The 25,969-nt window shown below is 35.6% G+C and overlaps 1 protein-coding gene across 5 annotated transcripts in view; it reads right to left on the bottom strand.

Moving 5' to 3' along the window:
* Positions 1-25,012, bottom strand: part of SH3GLB1 (SH3 domain containing GRB2 like, endophilin B1) — a 34,781-nt gene extending 9,769 nt beyond the window's left edge. Inside the window, exons 1-7 of one of the 5 annotated variants that reach the window (XM_043575491.1) lie at positions 24,607-24,987; positions 14,082-14,223; positions 11,301-11,429; positions 9,030-9,163; positions 7,585-7,677; positions 3,970-4,056; positions 2,338-2,361 (exon numbers count right to left, since the gene is read on the bottom strand). In XM_043575491.1, coding sequence (XP_043431426.1) covers positions 2,338-2,361; positions 3,970-4,056; positions 7,585-7,677; positions 9,030-9,163; positions 11,301-11,429; positions 14,082-14,223; positions 24,607-24,678 — 681 coding nt within the window. In that variant the 5' untranslated portion in view covers positions 24,679-24,987. Of the gene's footprint in view, positions 1-2,337; positions 2,362-3,969; positions 4,057-7,584; positions 7,678-9,029; positions 9,164-11,300; positions 11,430-14,081; positions 14,224-24,606 lie in introns of all 5 variants that reach the window. The other 4 variants (XM_043575494.1, XM_043575492.1, XM_043575495.1 and 1 more) reach the window with 4 other exon arrangements.
* Positions 25,013-25,969: the final 957 nt, after the last annotated feature.

Raw genomic sequence — 25,969 nt, 5'->3', positions numbered from 1 at the left:
TCTTCCTAAGTAAAGTGTTAAGGAAAACCAATCACTTCAGAGTTACATTTGCATTATTTATTGTTCTGCTTGGTTGAATACAGAACGGTTTTAAGAAGTTACCATAATAAACCCAAAATAAATGAAATTCAGAAGTAAACAAGACTAGTGAAAGTACAATTTGATTTAATGGCTTTTAGTAGAAAGGGCAGAAAAGCCTACTAAATAGCAATATTTCTATACAAGGTGTAAACAAGTAAACTAGATAATAGATTAAGGGACTGGAAAGTCTGAGTATGAAGTGGAAGTGTTTTAGTTAAGGACACTGAGTAAAAAAAGTTATAAAATGATCTCAAAGGATAAGAGATCAGTCTTCCGTGTTTGAGCAAAACTGAATGATTTCATTATGAAGAAAGGCACCATGTTACAAAGCCTAGGAAGTCATTCTTTGAACAATTCAGACTTTGTATTTAGAAAAGGTAAATGACAGGAAGGAAATGAATCCCATTTTTTGAACAAGTTTCAGTGTATGCCTGGGGTAGCTGCAGTCAGATGTCCCAAACCATCTCTACTGCTGACACATATAATGATCATAATAATTAATATAAAAGGCTGAGGTATCTAAAATAGGTTTGGCATCATTTACTTAGGAAGAGGATGATCCCTATTAGAAAGACAGATAAAAAGGGTTTAAAGAAAGAACTGTCTTTCTTTAAACATTTAAGGGTTTTTATTCTGTCCTCCAGAAGACCTCATTCCCTGACGAATTTTACAATGAAGACAAAGAGTTCTAGGGGAAAGACCTTTTCCTGCCAGAGTATATGACAGCATAACTTGGGTTAGGGAAGCAAGAAGAACTCTTTTAGGATGTAACTTGGAAAAAGGGCAAGAATTTGTTGATCTGTGATATCAGGACTGGGTAACTAGAAGCTAGAAATTTGGTGGTTATGCTTTTGAGGCATTTGCTGTGAAATTTTGTTCAGTGTTATTTTTTTCTATAGGCTTAAATCTTAAAACATTTGAAGATATGAAGTTTTAAAATTATATATTTTTTAAATTATAAAAATGACAGAAGTGAGTATGGAAGAAAAAAATCTCCCTAAATCCATTTTGATATATTTTCTTAAGTTACACACACACACACACACACACACACACACTATAAATATTTGTTTCATGGGCTTCTTCCCATTGTATATATCACATATTTCCCAAACTTACAGAGACTGCAGTATCAGAGATTTTTTGGTGTATCTGTTTGCTAACCAGAGTGGAAGAGACCCTGGTTTCATTGTTCAACTTATATTCTCTTCCATGTTACTCTGCCCTCTTTTCATGCTAGAGGTTCAGAAACAACCAGAGGCCATGGCAGAAACATAACTAAGCTGACAAATGGATTCCTACAGAGCATTCCTACAAAGTCAAAAAATAAAAAGTTAAAGTTTGAAAAAAAAAAAAAATAGGGGCCACAGTAACCACCGGCCCTTAATCTCCAGCACTGTCCTCATCTGGAGGTCAAATTTTGGTAGGCATGAACATGAGGAGTAAATAAAAAATGCTTCTGAAGACCTTAAGTAGCATTTGAAACAAATCTGCCTAAAGTCATAATTTTATTCCTTACATTCTTGCTGATTATTTTATTTCCCAGCCTAGATAAAATGAGAAATGGAAATACAGAAAGCGGGCCTACTAGTAGCAGTAGCAGTCATGTGGGGCTTCTAAGTGACAGTCCAACACTGAGGGAGGAGACAACATGCTTCAAAAACAAACAACAGATCTAATTGTTATACAGTACAATAATGTACATTTATAATAGTGACCCTAACTGTAAATGAAATTAAATACATGCTATCCTATATTTACCTAATGGAGCAGTAAAATACTATTTTAAAGCTGTTTTCAACTAAAGTGACAGAAGACTTAGCTCTGGTGCTGGAGGAACAAGCTTCGGTTACCTAGGAAACTCATTTGTGTGACATATGATATATTCAATCTCTGAATATACAAGACATGGCGTAAACTATATTTTACATAATTGTCACGTAAGTAAACCAAGTATTTAAACTGCTTCCTGGCAAGCACTGTAAATATTACTACTTAATGTAGCATGTATCTAGTATTTATCAGAGTGTGTGCACAGTACATCTCTGTAATATTCTTCTACTGCTCTGTGGAGCTACTACTAGCCAAAGAGATCTGAGCTTTCTATAATAATTTTCAGATTTTATAAGTAACAAAGATACAGTAACAAAGACTGTCACTGGCCCTATCCTATTGGCTGTCGTCCAAGAAATATTTACTGAATGAATGACAATTAAATTCTTGTTTCATAATTCTGTAGTTTAATAATTTACTTACTTTTGTCACTTCCTCTGCCCAAATCTAGCCAGCATTAAAAATTAGAGAAAAATATACAGCATGAAAGAAAGTTGGAATTTAACATTTTCTACAACTTAGTATAGAAAAATGTAATTATTTTAAATTCAAAGGGCATACTCTCCTTTTCCGGAGTCACATTAACACAATAGTGAATCAGTATAGTTTAATATACTGTGAAAGTATGCCTTCATATGTATCAATACTGTTAATTTTTGAATCTTATACTAATTTTATAAATTAATAAGAGTAATAGTTTTCCAAAATTGGGACTATTTAGCCCCTCTTAGTTGTAGTTTTCTAATCTGTAAAATGAGAGGTTTGGACTAAGTAATTTCTAATTTCTCATTTAGGTCTAAAATTCTAGAATTTTGGGAAACTAAAATAAAGCAAGGATAAATAGACAGTGAACATTGATATAGCCACTGGTGGAGCACATTATACTTGAGAAATAGTTTAAAATTACCAGAGTTAAACACATATAAGTAGATGACATCAGTAGTAACACAAATGCCTAATAAATGGAACATAGTCTTGCTAACTGTTTAGGATACTTTTACCTAAAATAAAAGAAAACCTATGATCTATAGACAATTACCAATGACTGAAATAGTCTAACACTTTCATTCACCTACAAATAGGACAATGGAAATAAATGAATGCATTCTCTTGCTATCTAAGGAAAGCCCTGATTTAGCCAGGGCTTTGGTGATCATAGTAGTTTAAACAACAAAAATGCATTTTAAATATTGTTTACATAAACTTTCCGATTACACGGACATTTTCCCCCCTTTAGCTCAATGCTAATGGAATAAAAACAGCTGACTGTGAATTTATTATAAACTGTACTACAGATTCCATGTCACTTCTATGGAAGTAATTTATCTAGCAGTATAATGCCAAACACCACATCTATAAATCTTTATTGGCTAATGTTTATGAGTTTTGGGGCTATATTCAGATTTTATGAATTTCCATTTTGTTAAAAATTAAAAATTACTAACATCTCAAAAATTTCCTCAAGCCAGACTCAACATATATAGAACAATCCTCATTCCCAATTCTTACCCAAGGCTATTAATTAATATCCTGAAGCTTTCCAAAGTAAATTAGCAATGGATAGGGAATGGGCCTTGCTACTATAAAAATACCCAAAATATCAGGGGGAGGTGGAGTGTCTTGGCCTGAAACTGAAGAAATTAATTCAATGTTGAGTTTGGGTGAAAGTTAAGGTAAACATCAAAGATACTAAGAAACAAAGTAAATCTGTATACCTTACACTTTTCTCTAAGTAAATTTTGTTAATTTTCTTTGCTAAAAGTAAAAATGCAAAGTGCCAGCCAAATTAATGTCTTAATTACTAGGTATAAAAGGCACTATATATTTATATATAAATTCATATTTTAAAACCTGAATTTGGCATAGATAATAATATTTGGCAATTAGAACACAATTTCTTTTCTTCAAGTTCCAATATTACTTCAGCTAGTATTCCCTGTGATTTTTGCTGGACTAATGAATTCATGGCTTTGACTACTTTAGACTTTTACATGCAGATAATAGCAAGAGAAGGCACTTTACTGAGGATGTAGAAAACACAGTAGGCCAACAAACCTTCAGCCATTTTACATGCAGGAAGTTGAGCATGTAAGAGAAATTTACCATAATGTTATCTCCTTCAAGGCGAGCTGAGTTTAGTTGCTTAAGTGCATAGGTAAGAGACAAAGAACACATTATACCAATGAACACAGTGAAACAAGTTACTTCTTCACAATAAAGAACACACAAACAAGTATTAAGAGAGCTGAAAAATGGTCTTCTACTTAAAAAAAAAACCCACAATAAACTATATTGCTCTATGGAATGTCACATAGTGGTGCCTATTCAAAATTTTCCAAAAGATACAAATTTTTAAAGACAAAAAACATGGTTGATGCTTGATTTTAAATTAGAATCATTTAAGGAAACATCACTTTAAAAACTGCTGCAGTTACCTATAATTTTTACTAAATTTTCAGCTATGAAAGCCCTTCTGCCTACCCACAATTTTCCTATTCAAAGATCATTTCTATTTTATGAATATATGATGCCTTTAACCACATTTTCTTTTCAGTCAGCCTCAGCCAGGTCTTGGCATACCCTAAGGAAATATGAAAGGCAGGTCAATCCTTATATTTTTAATAAGCTTTAAATTCTCATATGTGTACATTAAGGTTAAAGTAATATGATGGTGCTCAGTTTACAGATTAAAGATTTAGACATCTGTGAAAATAAATGCTTAAGCAGGCAGAGGGACATTCATAATACTGTGTTATTTGAAGATGTATTTTCTGTATTTGTGTACCTAAAAGTGAGGTCTAAACCTCAAAATACTAGCTGTGAAACCAGATGATTTTTTTCTTCCCATTAACAGTAGTCTAAAATAATTTAAAAAAATTTATATAGAACTAAATAAAGCTATTTAGTGCCTTATATAAAGTGCCTTATAATTTAAATGCAGAAATTTTATTTGCCTTTGCTACTTATGATGTAAGTTTTAGAATATTTTCAAAACTGTGTTTCTGTTCATTATAAAACATTCAAGTAGGTTTTCTTTCTGCTCAACTGGTATATTTTTGAGAAAAGCTTTTGATGTTACGTTACCATTCTTCAACATGCTAACTAATAAAATACAAGTTAGTAAAGTAGCAATACTGTATACAGGCATAAATATTTCACTGATAGGGCTAACATCATCAAAAAGTTCAATCTAGTGTACTATATTGTGAACTGAGGGCAGCAGAAATTTTGCATTATTTATCTCTGAACTCCTCAGCAGAGCATGTTATACAAAATAAGCATTTGATAAATATAGAATTGAAAAAGAGGTCACAAGAAGCCAGTAAACAAGCTAAAAAAAAAAAGTCTTCAGGTACACAGGTCCCAAACCTTACTTGCAGAGAAATAACTACTCACAAAACAATACATGGAGATTTATAAAGTGAAATCAAAGAAATTCTGAGATTAGAATAACCTCTTCAAGCTGCCAACTAGGAACGAGGAAATGGGTCAAAGAAGGAAAAAACCCCCGCAAATTCCTAGTGGTTTCTATTTTTCTGTATTCTTCAAGTAAACAGAAGAGAAATACAGAAAACAAACCCCACCAGAGATCACAAAATATAGGCATGCCTCAAGGTTTTATGTAATAACAAACTAATAGGACTTTTCCTTTCTAAAGTATTTCAGACTTACTGCTATAAAGTTGGAAGAAAAAGGAGTTGGTTATCTAGGGGAAAAGAACACAACTAAAATCAGGAAATGTGAATTTCTGTTTGGACTAACATTTTAAATATTTGGCTATAGTTAAATTTGTTTTACGTAATATATAACTTCTAGAAAAGTTGTATAAAAATAAAATTGTTCAATAAAGTCACTTGTATACTCTTTGGTATTTTAAATGTAATTTCTCATGGAAAAAATTCTGCCCTCAACAATACTCAGTAAAGAAAAATTGCCAAGATCTTTTCTGGATACATCAAAAGGAAACATCTCTCAAAGTTTGTTTACTATTATATTTAGTTCTTACAAACTTTAATAGCAATGGCAAAATGATTTCGAATAACTAAAGGACCTTTACAGTGTTAAATCTATGAGTTTTCTGGAACTTTTTCAGGTAAAAAAGTAGACACAGTCATTATCCCGTAATAGTGCTTGTGTAAGCACTACAAAATAAAGTTTTGTACTGACACTTGACAACAGTATTCTTCTCATTCCACAATCATTATTGGGCACATGTAGGCATTTTGAATAAAGAGATTTTGTTCTGATTCAAACACTTATTTCCAAATGATCCTTATTTATCTTAACATTTTTTTTCCTGATTATGACATTAGTATCTTAAAAAAATCAATTTATACTTTACCACATAAATCTTTTATTAGCAACTAGAAACCAATCCTAATTTAGAGTCTCTTGCCACCTACAATGTTCATTTTTAAAGTTCTTATTCTGCAAAAAGCCTGTTTTGGGAAGTTAGGGTGTTCTTGATGATGACATCATAATAAATTCTGAGGTGAAATAGCCAGTGAATTTGGATTCAATGTTCTGTCAAAGATAGCTCTCCAGCAGTAACTAATACAGTGTCTTCCAAAGAGGAGCTGTCTAGAAAAAAATTTTTCTAGAAAAAAATTTATTCAGCTCATATAAGGTTTTGGGGTAATCTCATAAGACATCACTACCCAATACCAATTTTACCAGTTTTAAATTTCACTGTAAACCAAATGTCAACCTCTTCTTCCCCAAAACAAGAGAGCCACAGTCAACTTCTGCCAGCACTGTGGTTTATGTTCCTTAAGGCAATGGTTCTTGATGAGGACAGTGGTAGTTGAGTTGGGATCAGAAGGCAGGGGGAATGTCATGCCTCTTAACAAAACATATCCCTTAATATATGTTAAGAATTTGTTAACCTTCTCTAATAAATTCAGACCAGTTTACATTGTACTATCGTAAAGGCATAAATCTCAAATCTGATTGACATCTCCAATCTTTGGAATGGAAATATAAACAGTATAAATACTAGGTTAAATAAGCTTAAAAATAAAATCTTTCAATAAAGTTATAAATATATACATACATAAATCATTAAATTACTACATTTAATATAAACCCACTCTATTTAAAAAGACTAAACTGAGGTTGATTTTATGAAAAATATACCAGAACTTATGTATCCAAATGAGTTTCCTCCCCTGCAAAATAGTCACCTGGGAGTCCATGCTGCCACTGTTTGAATGGTTTTGGAATTCTTGGTGACAACTCCTTTAGCCAGTTTGACTCACATGTGAAAAGGAGTCCAGTTTAATTTTTACGTCACACACAAGCAATCTCAAATTTGATTCTTTCTAATCTTAATTACTATTTGTTTTTCTATTTCAAAGATAATAACCCTATCTCCAAAAGAATATTTTCTAACATTACTGATGATATTTAAAGAACATGATACAGCTTTAGGAGCTCTCACAATTTTTATTTTTTAGCAACAGGTATATTGCTGAAATAATACTACCTGTTGATATAACTATTCTACATTGATTTGGATGCATTAAGCTCTGGTAAGTTTGTTTAAAAACACTAAAAGTCATAGTCTAGTCTTCATAATTAACTATAGCTTGCATGGTACAGGAGTAAAATATTTTACAAATTTTAAAGTTATCAACCTAGAATGTTTTTCTATTAAAAAATACTACTTACTGAGGCTCTAGTTTCTGCAGCTTTTGCTTTTTTTAGTCTGGTTTTCGCAGCATCCAAATCCAGTCTCTTATTTTGTAATAGTTTCCTTTCTTTCTATAAATATAGAAAAGAAAAAAAAGGCTAATTATGCTAACATCCAGTAAAAAGCATACACATTTAAAGTATTATTCTCCATTAAATATATGAATCATCTGCTAAAGATCTAGAATTACAAAATTGACTATGAAGTGACACTTGATTCCTTTTTCTCATGGTTTTCAATTTTAAAATAATGGAGACATTCTAGATGCTTGAAAAATCTGGGAAAGATGGCAGGTGATGGCAGAAACAAACGAATATTAATTTTAATATTTTGTGGTTTTGCTCTCCAGGAAATGTTTTGCTCTATCTTCTTGGTTGTCACAATTGGGGGTGTGGGTGTGTTACTGAGTAGAAGCCAGGATGCTGCTAAATATCCTACAATGCAGTATGGCTCCCACAACAAAGAATTACTTGACTTAAAATGTCAGTACTGTCCAGGATGAGAATGTTTTGAACAGACTATCTAGGAAATACCTATGATAAAGGAGATATGGGCCTAGGGCAAAGTCTCTTGATACCTTAAGTGATCTACTTTAAGAACTATGCAGGTTCACTTAATGTGCCATAGCAGTGAATGCAGTTCTACTACTCCAAAGTGGAATTCCAGATTTCATATATCAAATTTCATCCTATTGACAATTTAATCTTTTAAATCATCTTTCAACTTGGTAGCTTTTCTTTTGTCTCAGGTGAAATACTTTTTACCCAGACAAATTCATTGTAAACATACTGAGTTTCTGAAATAAATTGTAATAAGAAATCTGCAAATTAAAGTTTAAAGTAGTATTTACAATAAAGAATAATCTTGCAAAAACCTTAGGAAAAAAATCCACCTAGATCTCCACTCTCCATCACTGAAACAAACAAACAAAAAATAATACTAGGCTTGGGAAGGTGATATTTATTTCTTTGGCAATAAAACATAGCTGTGTGAAGAGAAGATAAGAGGCTTCTAGGGATGCAAAAAACAGGAAGTCGAACAACCAGAAATATAGCTTCCAATAATTAGGTTTTTTGCTTCCAGTTTAAATGAATAGTTACATGTCTATACTATCGTGATATTTTGTACCATATTTTTATAATAATTCCAGGAACTTCTCTACAAACTTTAATGCTGGTAATGGACAAGAATTGATGTAAAGTAATCTCAATAACACTACAGGGACACAAAAATAGAGTACATATCTTTAAGAGTCCTTTATTTCGGTTAGGTTTGTGTTCTGCTGGATATGCACCTAGCTAGATTATTTAAATTTTCTAATCTGCTACATCTACATGATCAATAAGAGGGTAAATTATTCATTAAAAACTGGAATTATATATCTTAATATTGTACTAAAAAAAGGGAACATTTTCCAACTCACAGCAATTGTTTTGTAATCTCCTTCTATAAAGTTTCTTAAAGGAGTGAGAAAATTTAAGGCTGATGTTTGAATCAGCTCTCTGTCTGCTGTTCCAATTCGTTTTTGTGTTTCTCCACATTTAATAAGGGCATTACCTGCAAAGGAAAAAAGTGTTGTTTGGTTTTTTGTGTTTTTTTTTTCTTTTTTTACCATTTTCTGGTAATGTCAGAAAATAAAATCAGCAATTTGATCTGCTTTAAAGTTAGTTGTCACTTCTTTACTTAAGTAAAAAATAAAATAGAATTAACTGTAGTTAGTTTTATTTTAAAAGGTAAATTTAAGACTATAAATATCTAAATAAAAATGACAAAGGTGAAGTCCTTATCATACCATAGTTAATTGTACCAATTCAACCAATGGAACACAAGAGAATAAATATACTAAAAAGTATTTATGGTCATAGCTCAAACAGTGGAGGTATGTTTAGAAAAGCATTAATGCTTAAAATATTTTAATAAGTCAAAATTTGTCTTCTGTTTCTATATTAATGCATGGGCCTCAAGTATCTCTAAATAATAGTATAAATTTGCATCTTAGGTTAAAGAAAAAGCCATGTTTTGTAACACATATACCTTAATGTTTAAATAGGACAAGTACAGTGGAAAATCGAGCAAATGAAAGGGAACCACAAGACCAAGGTTCTACTCCCAGGTCTACCTCTAATAACTTTTAATTCTATGGATCTTGACTCCTCCATGTTAGCATGAGATCAGATCTGATTGGCAAGGAGGATAATATAACACAGTAGTTAAGAGAGCCATGTCTGGATACATATCTCCATTTGAATTATTAGATGTAGGATTATGGATGAATTATGTAATCTAAGACTCAGTTTCTTTGTCTTCAAAATGGAGATAATTTATATTGTAAATAGGATATAACTGAAGATTTACAGAAATAATATGTTGTGCAGTGTTAAGCCCAATGCCTGAAATACTCAATTGTTAGCTACTATCAATTACTAATAAATAGATTCACAAAGTCCAATTCCAATGATCAGGGTAGAGTGATTAATAGAATTACTATGGGTAAAAACAAACTAAGTGGATTAAAAAAGGAAAAAATGTTCCTTTTGAATGTTCATGTCCCACTAGGCCTTCAGCTTGACGAAGGTAAGGGCTGGATGCCCTTTATGACCCCCAGCATCTAATTGCATCTGACACAAGCAGGCACAAAAAAATCTGTTTAATGTGTAAAATTTTTGTAAAATAGTTAAAATTTAGAAATAGAACTATAAAAATTTTAAGCATTTTCAGACTTCTGAAAGAAGTACATTTTGAAAACCACAATGTAAAAGTTTCAGTTGCATATCTAACAGTCAATGGATTAATGCCATTCATTATACAGTATTTAGGATATTTCCTTCTGACATAAAGGTAACTACTAAAACTTTAAGTTCATTTTGCTCCAGAATTTAGTAACTATTTTATAAATCAGTACTATATGAGGAAAATCATTTACCTACCATTTCATACCCACATAAAGACCAATTTCTTGCAGAAGTCTTAATAAAGAGAATTTTTAGCCATGAACAATAGGAAAAGATGCTATAGAAATCTGAAATAGTCTTATATTCTGAGAAAATTAGATTTGAGGGATAATGAGCTTCAGAGTTATACATTTAAAAATTCAGTACAGCAACCAGCAAAGCTGACATAACTATAAAGCATGATGATAGAAAATTTGAATTACATGAAGAAAATAGAATGAAATGTAATCCAAACATGTAATCCAAATAGTTATCCAGAGATAACCATTGTTAACATTTTTGTGGTACCAACATCATTGTGTAATGAAAGCACTAGTGATGTGTTCAAACACTATGTGCCAGGCATTTTATTACAGAAATCATCAATAAGCTCTCAAGAAAGCTTTAAAGAAATCATCTAGAGAAGACATATGTAAACAAAATTACAATATATCAAAAGAAGTACTGTAACAGAGGTTGCAAGGTTCAATGGCAGTACCAGTAAGGAATTAATTCATTCAACTTTTTAGATCTAAAAAGATTAATGTGAATTCTCAGAATAATATATACTAAAAACATTACATTGAATTGTACATATTTACTGGTCACCTGTATTTCTCACTTTATCTGAAATTTAAACATAAAAAATTTGAAGTTAAAATTGAGTCTACTAATATTTGGCAAATGTTAATGATGTCTCTAAGTAGTAAAAAAATCTAAAAGGAAAGTTATTAACTTAGCAGATCTTTTTGCCTTTTGCTTACCATAAGCTGTTCCTGGGCCAAACTCAGTCCCTGCATCAATCATATATTGTCCCAAAAGTTCTGGGTTGTTTATACGACTTGGAGCTTTTCTATCCAGTTTCTCATAAACAAATTCTTCTATCCTGGCATCTAGGAGAAAGGTTTAAAACTATCAATGATTTCAAAAAAGCAAAACTACTTAAAAGACTTATTGTTTTTTTCCCCTCTGAGCCATTTATCACTCTGTAAAATAAACATGAAATTAGCATGCTTCTAAGTACATATCTTAACAGAATTTTTAATTTTTATGTTGCAGTATTATATAGCTCAAAGAAACTTATACTTTAAAAATATGGTAAAATATTTTGGCACAAAAATACTTAAAGTAAAACTATTATACAATGAGTATTCTATGAGATTTTAAAAGAGTTGGTTATTTATTCACTTAATACCTAATGAAGTTGCCTTTGTCCCACTCATACACAGTCTAATTTTTAACTTTGAATACATGTTCATTTCAATTTCAAAACCAGGGATTTCCAGCTATGAAAATATAGAGATAAGGCACCTATAAGAACTAAAGAGTCACATACTTCTAATACCCTTTACATGCTTTTGCTTGCTCGCATGCTTTCTCTCTTTCCTAGAATCTAAATATAGGCATGGGAATTTAAGGAATAGAACAATCTAGGCATGGAACAGCCACAGACAGAGATTAGCAATATGGTATCTTGGCTTAATTTTATTTAATTTTGCTTAAAGTACAAGATATATCTCTCAGCATGTATTCACATTAACATTAAGGTTAAAATACAAAATAGGTTAAAAGCAATAATAGAAGGCTAGTGTACATGGAAAGGAAAAAAAATCAGTAAAATCTGAATATAAACACTTGGTTAGTGTAATGTACAAGACATTCACACCTATACTGTCACCCAATAGTGAGGTATTTCAGAGACAAATGAGAAAAAGTCAGTTTCTAGAAATAATGATGAACTATGAATCAAACTTACAATCCAAAGAGAAGCTAAAATAAATAGGTCCCTTCTAAGCAACTCAGATAATTCCTCCACAAGTGGAAGCTTCTTCACACAGTGCACTGAAAATTTAAAAAATGAACTAAACCAATAAAACAAACACTTCAGGAGCCAGCATAAGCATTAATTACAATACATAAAATAGGCTGCTGGAATAATACTTGCTTTTGTGGTAGACTCTGGAGCAGCGTCAGAAGTTTTTAAGCAGGACTTTTAAAACCTTTAAATTGGTTAAAACCCTAATGAGTCAGTCCAAAACATAACCATTTAAAAGATGTTAACTACATTTCAGAATTTCATTTTCTGACTGTGAGAGGGATTCTTAGCTTTGTTGCATTTCTATTTGGTCAAAAGTTCAAAGTTGAATCCTATGTTGATTTCATTCAGTTAATAAAACATTTGGTATGTTTAAACTAAATGTTCATTTCATTAGGGCATCAATGGATCATAATAAAATCTTAAAAAAATCTGCGGGCAATTCTGCTATAATGCAATAAATATTTCTGAAAAACTCTAGGTTCTGGAAAATTGTACCCCCAAATTAACAGGGTTTAGAGTAAAATGAAGTTTGTGCCTGACCACTCATAATCTATGTAACTTTATAGTCAGAGCACAAACAAAAAACCCAATTTTTGTTTACTACTTCAGACTTAAAACACTAATGTAAAATTGTACTATATGAGCCACTGTAACTTTATGCTGATGAAATTCCCGTTTGCCAGTTGTGTATGAGTTTGTCTGCCATTCAGAAAAACATATAGAATAGACTACTTATGTGAGGAGCTCTGGACAGAGCAAGGAACAAAAGGCAAAATATCTACTACTTTTTTAAGATGCCATGGTATATAATTTAAGTAGCCTTAAATGAGTAAGAAATACCACTTGGTGTTCAAAGACCACAGGCTTCAAAGTGTGAAAGGCCTGTTTCAGAAGGTCACCACAGTTCAAGTAAAATGTACAAAATTACCAATATTTTGTGTAGTGCTTCAGGTTCACAGAATAGCAATAAAGTTTAAACCTTGGAAGTTAGTTCCTAAAAGTAAGCTTATGGAATTTCACAACATGGTCACAATACTGGGGCAAAGGGGAATGAAAACATTTGCTGCTTTGTTCTTGACTGTTGTATAAAGCTCACAGTGAAAAGACTGGGTGTCAATACACCAAATTCAAGTTCAATTTCCACTTCTAACTGGCTAAGCTACACTGTATAAAATACAATGTGATTTGCAATTAATAAACAATTGTTGTACACCTTATCTGAAAGATTACTGAGATTGGTGATCTGAAACCTTAGAGTTGTCTGAAAATCAAATGGAATAATTTATGTAAAAATATAAAACTTAACATAAACATAAATAATTGGTAACTAAGTTTTCACATAATTTTTCCTTAATTATTTAGGGACAATTCCCCTGTATATATATAAAAAAAAAGGTTAATTTTTTTTCACAGCCTTCCTAACTCTTAAAATTAAAAGTCACTCCCTGAAATTGAGTTTTCAAGAGGATTCTACGAAGGCATGAAAAACACGATGTTAGTCCAGTTGTCAGAGGGTACACAAAGAGGTGTTTAGCACCCTCTTCTTCACCAAAAGCACAACACACAAACCCATAGACCCTAAAGCCACAAACCAAAAACTTCTGTTTTCTAATAGCTATCAAAACCTTTTTTGTTTGTTTGTTTGTTTATATTAAAAAAAACCCTTCTAACAGTACCCTTTAATGAGATTAGTCAATAAGGTAGACAAAGGTAAAAAGTTTCTTACTTGGATTTGGCTGCAATAACACTTCAGTTTGTTTCATTATTTTTTCTGTCCATATTTTGGTACATTCAGCTTTGCTAAGAAGATTCTCTAAGTGAGCATCCAATTCTGTCTTCTCTGCCTGGCCAAGCTTTTCTTCTGTGAACTGTTATTAATTATAAAAAAAATTAAATATACCTCAAACACATTTTAGGAACCTATATCAGTAATTAAAAACTCAAATCCAGACACTCCCAAACATACAAATAATTGTTTGCAAACCATTGCACTGAGTGCTTTTTTGCCCCTATAGAAATTTATCCATACCTCTTAATCTGGACCCTCTCTTAAGATTAACGTATATCCTCAGTTCTGCTAAAAATGTATGGTGTGAATTCTAGAGAAAATCTAGCATACTGCCTGGTATATAAGTATTTCTTACATATAAAGGTAGGATAGCATAGTGGTAAGGAGTAAGAATTTTGAGTCCATTGTGCTGAATTCAGATTCCGGCTGCACTGCTAATTGTGTGACCTGAGCAAGCTTCTGAATTTTTTCTTAGGTATCTACTATCATAAAAGAGAGATGATACATATCGTACAATGCTTTGAGAATTAAGTAAGAGTATGTACGTAAATCACTTTGTTCAGTGTCTGGTAATTATTATTTTGAATTTAAAAAGGGCTGCTTATGTTAACGTGGCTTTGTATTAATGGCACTTTAATCACCTCCAGTTAAATACGCTTTAATGGGATGTTCTGGGAAACTACTATTTGTTTCTTCAGGATATGTTACAACAATTGATCTATAGACTAACTTTTGGGGCATATCTTATTCATACTGTGGAGGCAGGTTTTAAAGATCATAAAATGTAGTTAAATATAGTCAGCATATCAATTTTTACTATCTTGAATGTGGTGGTTTTTGAGGAAAAGCAGCATTGCCCACTCAAGAACAAAGAGGTAAAAAGATTTCCATGTGCATTTTATGGGCACTTCTGAAGACTTTCAATTGAACACTAGCAGTGACGACTTGGGGGGGGCGGGGGGGGGAAGAAGTGATGACTCAGGCTGTTTACCATGCAAAATTTTCTTCTAGAATATGTGGCTTTCTCTCATCCTAACACAGGCATATCACTAGCACTAATTCTATACTCATTAGTCATGACTCACTTCTGGGTAACAATGTAATGTTTACTATGCTTTTTTCCCCCTTTTCATCTCTTAAAATATCTTCTGCTACTTCATTTTTCTGAGTTTTATTATCTGTTTCTTTCAGCATCCTTTTTATTGGCCTAATACTTTCTGTTGATTATCAGTTAACATTTTTAGCTGAAAGGTCCTCTAGAATGTTATTCTTAGAGTCTGGTGTTAACTCCCCACTGAAGGTCTTGTTCAGGGGCTAGAAATAAAAGCTTCAATAGCTTTTGTAAAGCCTTATGTCTTTTTGAGACTGGCTTATAGACAAGCCCTGACCCAGTGAGTGCAACTGAAAATAGCAGTTCCAAAGCTACTGCCTAAGCCCACAACCTTGCAATGTACTGTAACTGAGGATAGGAATAGGAGTTGCATTGGGCAAAAGGTCAAAACCCTGACGCCACGGTCAGTTGGGTAACTACTATAATTTCACTCTTAAGAGTGAACTCTGGTATTCTCTCTACAAATCCCTAAAGATTCTAGGCTACAGACCTCCTACAGAGGTTAGAATTTTACATGTTTGAGGTCTACCTCTAATGGTTAAATAGGTTATCTCCCAGATAAAGCAACCGATAGGAGGCAAACAAAGGAGGAAATACATCCAGGTTAACATGATCTATGAAGGCTGATCTACCAATAGAGAAAAATTCTTAACTTAGCACCTTAATAAGTATATGTATTTCTTTATTGCATTCATTCCTTCAACAAATATTTTTAAGTACCTTAATATGTGCCATGCACTATTCTAAGCACATGGGTTTAAGTAGCCAGAACAAAGTTTCTGCTCTTAGAAGCTTACATTTTAATAGAACAGACAATAAACAAGTAAACAATTCGATAATAAGGATACAAAAAGACAATGGATATAGGACCGACAAAGTTGGTCCTATTATTTTTTGAGTGACTGAACAATTAAATGAGTGAATTAATGAATTTGAGTGTAGAAGAAGGAAGAATTCATTCTGCAGGGAAAGGGAGAAGCAGGAGAATCAGGGAAGGCTTCAAAGGGAGAAAAATATGCAACCTGGGCCTGGAATGGGGAACAGGAGTTTGAAAGGTGTGAGATGTGGGTGGTTAGAGAAACAGCTTCTCTGAACAGGTAACAACTGATCTAAGAGCAAATGATAAGAAATGGGCTATGTAAAGATCTAAGGGAAGGGTATAAAGTCCTTTCATGACTGATCTTCCAGTTGCATTTCTAGAAGATTCATTAGCACCGCCTTTATACATGTTAGTTTTTTATAGAAGTCCTTAACAGGGAAGTCAGATGCCCAACCAACTGAGCGACCCAGGCGTCCCTGTTAAGGACTTCTATAAAAAACTAACATGTATAAAGGCGGTGCTAATGAATCTTCTAGAAAATACTTCCGTATTTTTAACAGTGTCAGGGCTTAAGATAAATTAGAAAATGCCATATACCAAGCTGTGCATTTTATACCAAATACTAAAAAAACCTAAAACCCAAAACCAAAATAAACTCTTATAACACATAGATAAGAATCACAACTGTAGTGATGAACATTTTGCCTAACGTGTCAGTGTTGCGATTCAATCTCACATCTGTTTAAATCACAGTCTCTTTATACTGTAAGACTTCCAGTAAATAGTTGCTGATTTTAAAAAATTAGTATTTTCTTCTACCATTATATGAATATATTCTGTTTTTCCTTGCCTCTGTGTCTTTGTTCGTAGCACTCTGGTCAGCTGTATCCTATAGTGCACCTCTGCTTCTTACATGATATTCAATAACCATCAACTTAAGGTTAACTTTAATCCTATCTAGAATGAGCAAAAAAAAAAAAAAAAAAAAAAAAAAAGGAAGGTGCCAGTACAGAAACACACTGCAAATGTTATATATTTAGGTTGAAATTATACACTTATATTTTATTACTCAAACTTATAATTGTAAAAGACACAGTAACTCCCATGACTTTACTGTGGGGGTTTAAGGATTTTTTTTCTATCATTAATCAGCAAGTATGACATACTAAGTTAACAATACAGTATATTTAATACATACATTTTTCTCTAAAATATTTTAAAGAAAGCTTACAGAAAATGAGCTACATCAGTTAAATTTAGGCGTTTTAAATTGTTAATAAAGATATTTATGGGGTATATATTTTCTTCTATTGTAAGTGAGATAAAGAATCAGCATATGACACAGTTCTTTTGCCATCAAGGATTTTATGATCTTAAGAATGCTGGTTAAACACAAACATGAAATTATAATAATGGCACCCTTCTGAGACAGACAGAAGACCTTTTCTTTCCAAAAAAACCCAAAGAAAACACAAAATTCCTGGGGCGCCTGGGTGGCTCGGTCGGTTAGGCGTCCAACTTTGGCTCAGGTCATGATCTCACAGATTGTGGGTTCAAGCCTTGTGCTGAGCTCTGTGCTGATAGCTCAGAGCCTAGAACGTGCTTTGTATTCTGTCTCTCTCTCTGTCCCTCTTTAGCTCACTCTCTTTCAAGATAAATAAATATTAAAAAAAAAATCCTTTCCCTAATTACAAAAAATTTAAAATTTTACTTTAAAAAGTTTTTGTTTTCGGGGTGCCTGGGTGGCTCAGTCGGTTAGGCATCTGACTTCGGCTCAGGTCATGATCTCACGGTCCGTGAGTTCGAGCCCTGCGTCGGGCTCTGTGCTGACAGCTCAGTCTGGAGCTGTTTCGGATTCTGTGTCTCCCTCTCTCTCTGACCCTCCCCCATTCATGCTCTCTCTGTCTCAAAAATTTAAACAGAAATGTTTAAATAAACATTAAAAAAAATAAAAAAATTTTTGTTTTCAACATATTTAAGTCCAAAATCACTACTAAGTTTGTAGTCTTCTGAGGATAACCAGTTGTTAGTTAAAAACAATAGTTGAGGGGCACCTGGGTGGCTCAATAGGCTAAGTGTCTGGCTCTTGATTTCAGCTCAGGTCATGATGGTGAAACCTGGTCCAACAACAGGCTCAGTGCTGAACATGGAGCCTGCTTAAGGTTCTCTCTCTCCTTCTCCCTCTGGCCCTCCCCCACACACATTCTCTCTCTCAAAACAAAACAAAACAAAAAACACCCACAAAAAAAACCCCTATAGTTTGATTTTAAGCATTTTAATGAACTTTTAGCAGTACCATTTAATAAAAACTTTTGTGAAAACAACCTACAATGAAAGTCAGAATATGTCCTGTAAGTCCAAATCCAATGTTCTCTAAAATGTAATTTGATGTACAATTCTTTCATGATTTCATTAGGAATATAGTAAAATGACATGAGAACCGAAAGCTTAACAATCCCCTTCTCTTTACATATTTTCTTTACACATTTCTTTAAGGAAAGGACTGTCTTTGAGTCAGCCACATTATGCCAGACACTGTGATCCTTTCTTTACTACAGGATAGGCATCTAGCCTACAGGATTCTATACCATGCTTTACTACAAAGAGAAAAGCACAAGCAAAAAGACTGTATGATGAAAGACATCTATTTAGTATGAACTCTAACCATCAATTCTTTGAGTGGGTAAAGTAACATTTTAAAAGTTATCTAAACTTCTTAGGGTAAAATGTATAGCACAAATTCTGAATATAATGAATTCGTAAATTGTAAAATTAGATCCTTCTCAACTTATTCTCAATTTTGGCTGCTCTTTGGAATTAACTGGGCAATCTTTCAAAAACAATGATGCCAAATCCAACCACAAGGATTCTTCTTTAACTAGACTGAGATGCAGCCTGTAAAGATTTCTGAGGTAATTCTAAGTGCAACTAAGACTGAGAACTACTGTTCTAAGCTCATAGGTGATTATATTAACACCAGGTTAACCAACCATCTTCTATCAGTTAATTAACACCAACAGCACCAAAGGATGTGAAAAGTTTTGGGTAACACTAAATATGTAAAGTTTTTACACAATCAGAAAATGTATGGACTTTGAATGTGACATGTTTTATTTAGTAGAATTTGAGAGACATGGTGAAGTTGTTGCAGTTTATATTCTATAGAAGAAACAGGATTTCAAAAGGGCTTGGGTGAGTGGTCATGTTAGAATTCCATCCAGATAGGATCTCACAGAAGTTAGTTGAGGGCAGCAGCATATTCATCTTTACCTCTAGGCTCAGACACACCATTGTTTGCTAAATTAAACTGGAGATGAAAGCCAAGCTTGCAACTAAATTTTAAAGACTTTTTTTTCCCCCTCAGAAAATAGCTGGCATTCATGAAGTTTATACAGTAACTTCAGTAGGCAGTTCAAAGGAAATATTAGAAAATTAAACTCCTAAGTAATTTAAGTTGAAAATATTTTTTTAGAAACGGTCTTATTTTAAAGATGGTGACCATTTAGAAAATGGTCTTATTTTAAAGATGGTGAGCAAAATTTTGCTTCAATATCAATTCTGAAGTAAAAATGTGTCCACTTGGAACATTTATCAAGTGAAGTAACAGAATAGTACTTCACAAAATGGATATTTACTACAAAGAATGAAATACTTAATTATGATAAATTGGGGTTAGCCTATGAAGTCTATGAGGGCAGAGGCCAGGTCTCCTTTACTTTTGTACTTCAATGCCAAGCACCTAGAAGGTACTCAATAAATATAGGTTAAATTAAACAGTTTAAAATTTTAGACTGGCATTAGTCAACTTCAACTTCAGCAGATTTAATGTTAGAAAAACGCTAATAAAAATAACAAATTATTTAACGTACTAAATGATTCAAAGAGTAAACTTTGAATATGGATACCCTGCCTGACTAAAATGACAGAAACTTTTTTCTTTCTTTCTTTTTGAGAGAGAGAGAGAGACAGAGAGCGAGCACGAGCAGGAGAGAGGGGCAGAGGGAGTGAGAATCTTAAGCAGGCTCCGTGCTGAGTGGAGGTTCACGACCCTGGGATCACGAGCTGAGCCGAAATCAAAAGTGAGATGCTCAACCAACTGAACCACCCAGGTACCCCCTAAAATTATATAAATAAAAGAACGATGTTGGATATTGTGAGATGGGAGTAAGAAACAGAGTTGATTCCTTAGGACATACAAACTTATAAAGATGTGAAAGCCATAGAGTAATAGAATTTTACAGCTCCAAGGACCTTCATTAGAAGAAAAAAAAAGCCAAATGATCATACAGAATTGAAAAATGACACAAGATTTCACATCAAGCTCTTGGGGTCTAAGATGGACTGAAGTTTCATGAGAGGGAAGGAAAAGACTACACAGAGAGAGGGTGGAGGGTACTGAAGAGGAATTTAAATGTATGAACAAAAGTCTACAGTTAGAAAAGTACAAGATATTTTGGAAATTAAAAAATAATTTGATAGGAATACAGTGTGTATACATGAGTGAAAAAAAAAGACAAGGCCAGAAAGGAGTATGTAATACTCAACTAAGGAGTCTGGACTGAAAAGACAGATACTAAGACTAAATGGCTTTTAAGACCCTAATAAAGGAACAATTTATGGAGGATAAATTACCTGATGCTTTTGTATTCTATTATTTTGAGGGAGTTAAGAACAACAAAAGCACCCAAATGGAATAAGTATTCCTACTGATTTATACATTTTACCTTAATATTCTTTCAAAGTGGCAAGGCATATAAATATAGCCCAACGCAAACTGTTGTGATCACGACCTGAGCCGAAACAAACAGCTGGACCCTTAACCGACTGAGCCACCCCTGTGCTCCCATATAAACAGATTTTATAAGAGAGTAGAGGGATGAAACCAATTTGTATGTTTAATAGTCTCTCTTTTTTAAAACAGGGAATGTTTACTTTTTAATCTGAAAACTTTTAAGTACAACGAAAAAAAGATATGGCAGTTGGCCACCAAGAGCATGACCTATTCCTTAAGGTATAATTCGATTTGAATAGAAATTATTATTTAGAAATGTGAAAGCTGAATTCCATTCCTACTGTTTTTATTACTTATAATGAGTAACTGGCATAGCTCTTACCCTATTCTTAGCATGAAACTTGGCACTTGGCACTATACTGATGTCAACTCAATTTAGACTGGGAATTCAGTTATTAACTAAATAGCAAAATGACAAAGCAGTGTTTTTGTTGAAAATTACTACACAGCATTCCAAGTTTCACATGTTGCATTTTGGAATCATCTTTTTCTTCTTACATAATTAAAAAAAATAGTACTGTGTAAAAGGTCAAACATTCAAAAGTATAATAGTATATTGAAACTCAGCTTCATAACTGTGAACATTCTGCCATTGTTTCAACTACTCCCTTTTTCTCTTCTAGAATATTTTAAAGCAATCCTCAGATATAATATAGCTTCTACATAAATATTTCAGAATCTATTTCTAAGAAATACAGACTTAATAGAAAAAGATAATATTTAAGGAGTCTGTTCCTCCTGAAATTTTTCCCTTCTCAGTAAATCTCAAGCCAAAACCTCATAGTCATCCATAACACATCTTTCCCTCCTAGCCTCAAGCCAATTTGAGAAGCAATACTGAATAGGTTCTGAATCTTCCCTATTACTGTCACCTAAGTCACTATCACCTTTTGCCTATCCTATGGCCACAGCTCCCTAACTGATAACCCTGGTAACCCAGAACCTCAGGGTCTTCATACTTTTTCCCTCTGCCTAAAATGCCTTTCCTCCACAAAATTGGAATGGTCACTTCCTTGAGGTCTCTTGGAATTTGATCCTGTTGGAAAGACTTGTCCTGAATCATATATCTATACAACCTGGCAAAAACCACCATCCCCGCCATTAACATATCACTTCTGGCCTTTTTCTTCATCACCACCTGATGTACTTACTAATTTGTCTTTTGCTAGATTATAAGCTCTACGAGAACAGGTATTTTGCTGATTTTATTCACCAGTGTATCACCAGAGTCCAAAATAGTAGTGTAAGACAGACACGGCAGTAGGCACTTAAGTATTTAGTACTGAGAATAACTTGATAGCTAAGATTAGGACAGAATTTAAAAACTAAAGGATTTGAAGCAATGAGCAATTAAAATCCATCTGAAAAGTACATCTTTTGAGAGCTTTGCTAGATTTATTTTTTTATTATTTAAAAAAAAAATTTTTTTAACGTTTATTTTTGAGACAGAGACAGAGCATGAACGGGGGAGGGGCAGAGAGAGAGGGAGACACAGAATAGGAAACAGGCTCCAGGCTCTGAGCCATCAGCCCAGAGCCCGACGCGGGGCTCAAACTCACGGACCGCGAGATCGTGACCTGGCTGAAGTCGGACGCTTAACCAACTGCGCCACCCAGGCGCCCCTAAATTTATTTTTTAAATCAAGTCTACTAACAATTTAAATCAAATTCTAAAAATCAACCAATCAATCAATCAAATTCTAGTACATGTGTCTTATTTAAGCACTGTGGATTCTATACCTGAAAATACATCTCTCTTTAAAAGGGTGGCAATACAACATCAAATCTCTGCTCGGCAAACAAAATCGTTGGGAATCAGCAATAAAAAATATGGAAGGCCTCTTTTCAGTCAACATTAAGTCTCACAAATCAAATCATTTCAGACTCTCAACCACTTACTCTCCTCGCACTTGTCTTTTAACTATCGGAAGTAGGCTAATTTAAATCAATAAATCATTTTAACCAATGTCTTTACAATATAGCATATGTTTTATTTTTAAAATGTTTATTTATTTTTGAGAGAGAGCAAGCAGGGAAGGGGCAGAGAGAGAGGGGGGACAGAGGATCCGAAGCAGGCTTGGCGCTGACGGCAGAGCCCTATGAGGGGCTCGAACTCACCAAACCTGAGATCATGACCTGAGCTGAAGTCAGACGCTTAACCGAGCCATCCAGACCAAATGAACCATCTATAGCTTATATTTTAATGAAGGAGGAGGAGATAAGGGTTAAGGCAGCTAGCTTATTACTCACCATGCAGATTTTGGAACTTAGAAATCAACGCCTAGAAGGAATTTCCCACTGCCTTAAGTATTATCTGCTTAAGTGTTATTGAAATGCTCAGATTGTATTAGATGATCTTTAAAGTCTCTCCAGTCTGCAACATTCTATATTCTATATCTGCAATGCCTACTCTGGAAGAGAGAAGCAGCTTTCAATGAGTAGTAGATCAGGCAGCACTTGGCTATTTACTAGCCATGCAAGTTAAACAAGTAACTTAACCTCTACGAGGCTGTTTCCTCATATATAAAAGGGGTTAACAGCATCTATCTGGCAAAGTTACAGAAAGGACAGTAGATAAACTGTCAAATGCCTTGCATATGTTTGACAGTTTTTTTTTTTTCACAATATAGGCAGCTATTACCTAGCTCGACTTCTACCATTCTCTTGCCAAGAATAATGCAATGTAAGATCAACTCCACCAATGAAACTGGGGTAAAGGAGAAAAGTAATAAGGCAGTGCAACTGACTTACATTTCAGTATCAGTTTGGTATGTGTATTAGAAAATTATTTTTGTTTTCTCTTTACAAAAGGGAATGTTGTTGCTATGACTATGTCATTAATTTAAGCACCAGACTGTTTATAACTCATGTGGTGAAATTTACATCTGTTCATAGATTTAACCGAGTTGACATAATGTGGGTGATAGCTGGGGAAAACTGTCCAAGTTCCCGAGTGCTGACACTTCCTTGACTGCGGAATGCCGCAAGACGGCTAAATTTCCCCCTTACAGTGTATTTGAAATATAACAACTCTGACAACACGCATAACGCGAATCTTCCCCTCCAGCGTCTCCTTGTCCTGCTGCCGATGCTCCTCATTTTGAGAACGAGGTGGGAACCCCCAAACTCCAGGCTTCCCAAGGCCTTGGCAGAGTATGGACGCCAACCCGCGATCTCCATTTCGCCCGCGGACCGCCCTAAGCCCAGGGACCTTCCTTTCAGGGAGAGAGAGGGCTGGAAGGAACTGCGCTGGCAGCTCTTTCGGTTCAGGGGCAGGAAAAGGAAACTTCCTCCTTGGACTCGGCGAGGAGAGGGAGAGAGACGAAAGGAAAGGGTGGGGGTGGTGCAAGAAAGGCCCGTCTCTCTCGTTACCGCGCCGGGCTAGCAGGGCCTTTGCCCTCCCCGGGAGGGCGGCCACACCAGCCCTGCGATGTGGGGCCAGAAAGGCGGGCGGTGCTGTCTCTCGGTCCGGAGCCGAATTCAAGGTGTCCTCCCGGCGGGAGGAAGCTCCGCACCCTCTCCCCACCCCGCCTCGCTTCCGGGGAAGCGGCGGTTGAACTGGAAGGGGGCAGAAAACCGCCGCCGTGCCCGGAGGGGGCACCAGGCCGCGCCCATCATCCAGGCCTCCGGCCGCAGGCCTGCCAGCCGGTCCTTGTGGTCGGGTGCGGGGAGCGCCGCCGCCTGGCCCGGCCCCTCCTCGGCCCTCTCGGGCGCCACCCTTTCCCCCCCCACCGCGGTACCTGCACAGCACGACTGAGGAAGGTGCCCGCGTCCGCCGCCAGCTTCTTCACGTTGAAGTCCATGATGTTCATCCTGGGCGGCGGCAGCCGGGCGGAGCTGCCGGCTGACTTAGCGGGGAGGCGCCGAGGCCGGGCTGGGGCACCGGGCGAGAGTGGCGGGGGCAGACGTGGTAGGTGGAGGGAGGCGGCGCCAGCCCCGCCGCAGCAGCTGTCGTTTCCGCGAGGGGGAAGCCAGAGGGTGGGGCGAGGGGAGAGAACGAGCGGGGCGGGCCGCGCGCCCGGGTGGCGGCGGGGGCGGCCGAGACGTCGGGCCTGCTCCGCCGAGTCTGGCGCTAGCGTCGGCGCTGGCGGCCGAAAGCTTGAAGGAGACTGACGGACTGGTAATGAGCTGTATGGGGCGGGGTCCCGGACGGAGGAAGCCCCGCCGGCCGCGGGGTGGAGCCTTTTCAGAGGTTGTCGCGGGAACAGCGACCCCTTCTGGATCGCCGGGGCGCAGTCGCGGGGCGCGCCGGAAGCTCGGCCAGCTCCACCGGAGGGAGGGGCATGTTAGCTCCCAGAAGTGAGTAGTGAGTCGTGGGGGCCCTGGTTTGCAGGTTAGCCGCTGAAAACTGAGAGCAGAGACAACCCAAATCCCCCGTTTTGTTTCAAGGGAAAATATGAAAATTGTAGCACAGATGACGATATTATGATATTACAACCAACAGATAACTCCTTAGCATCTTGTAGCAGCCACGCCCCGCTGATCCCTGACGCCTGGTGGCACTCGATTTGTGTTTGCTGAGCAGGGCTGAGTTTATAGTTCCCACTGAGTGTGTTGTTCATTAAGGATTATTGAGAATCTTCTGTGTACCAGGACTGAATCAGGGACTGACATGCCGTACTGAACAAAACTGTCCCTGGTCTCAAGGAGCTTTCAGTTGGGTTACTTGACAATCTTCGGGCCCTTCACCCCCACCAGAAGCTCCATTAACTATTTGCTGCTGCGGGGGTTTTGAGTGCCTTAAGGCAGCAAGCCCAAGCTGGATTATTCGAGCAACACAAGCCGCCTACTGTGTGCAAAGTACGGTGACGGGGGATACAAAGTGCCAGGTGGGAGACACAAGGAAGTATAAAATGGTGAGTGAGATGGAATAACTCTTAACCCTTAACATTCAGTGTGGGGAATTTTAATAACATGAAAATATGAAGTGAAATCTGTTCAAAAGCCCATAATGCCAAGTAACTTCCAAAGCAGCTCTCACGATACGACCTATGCTTGAACTAAGTTAAAACAGGCGATAGCACAGAGGGAGAGACAGTATTTCAAGAATAAAACACTCCATGTTATTTTTTTTTTGTCACTGTATCCTTTTGTTACATTAGG

This window comes from Prionailurus bengalensis, chromosome C1, assembly GCF_016509475.1.
Source record: "Prionailurus bengalensis isolate Pbe53 chromosome C1, Fcat_Pben_1.1_paternal_pri, whole genome shotgun sequence".
In the NCBI taxonomy this organism is placed as follows: domain Eukaryota; kingdom Metazoa; phylum Chordata; class Mammalia; order Carnivora; family Felidae; genus Prionailurus; species Prionailurus bengalensis.
Note: the sequence above shows the minus strand (reverse complement) of the source record. Positions and strands in the feature narration are given on the sequence as shown.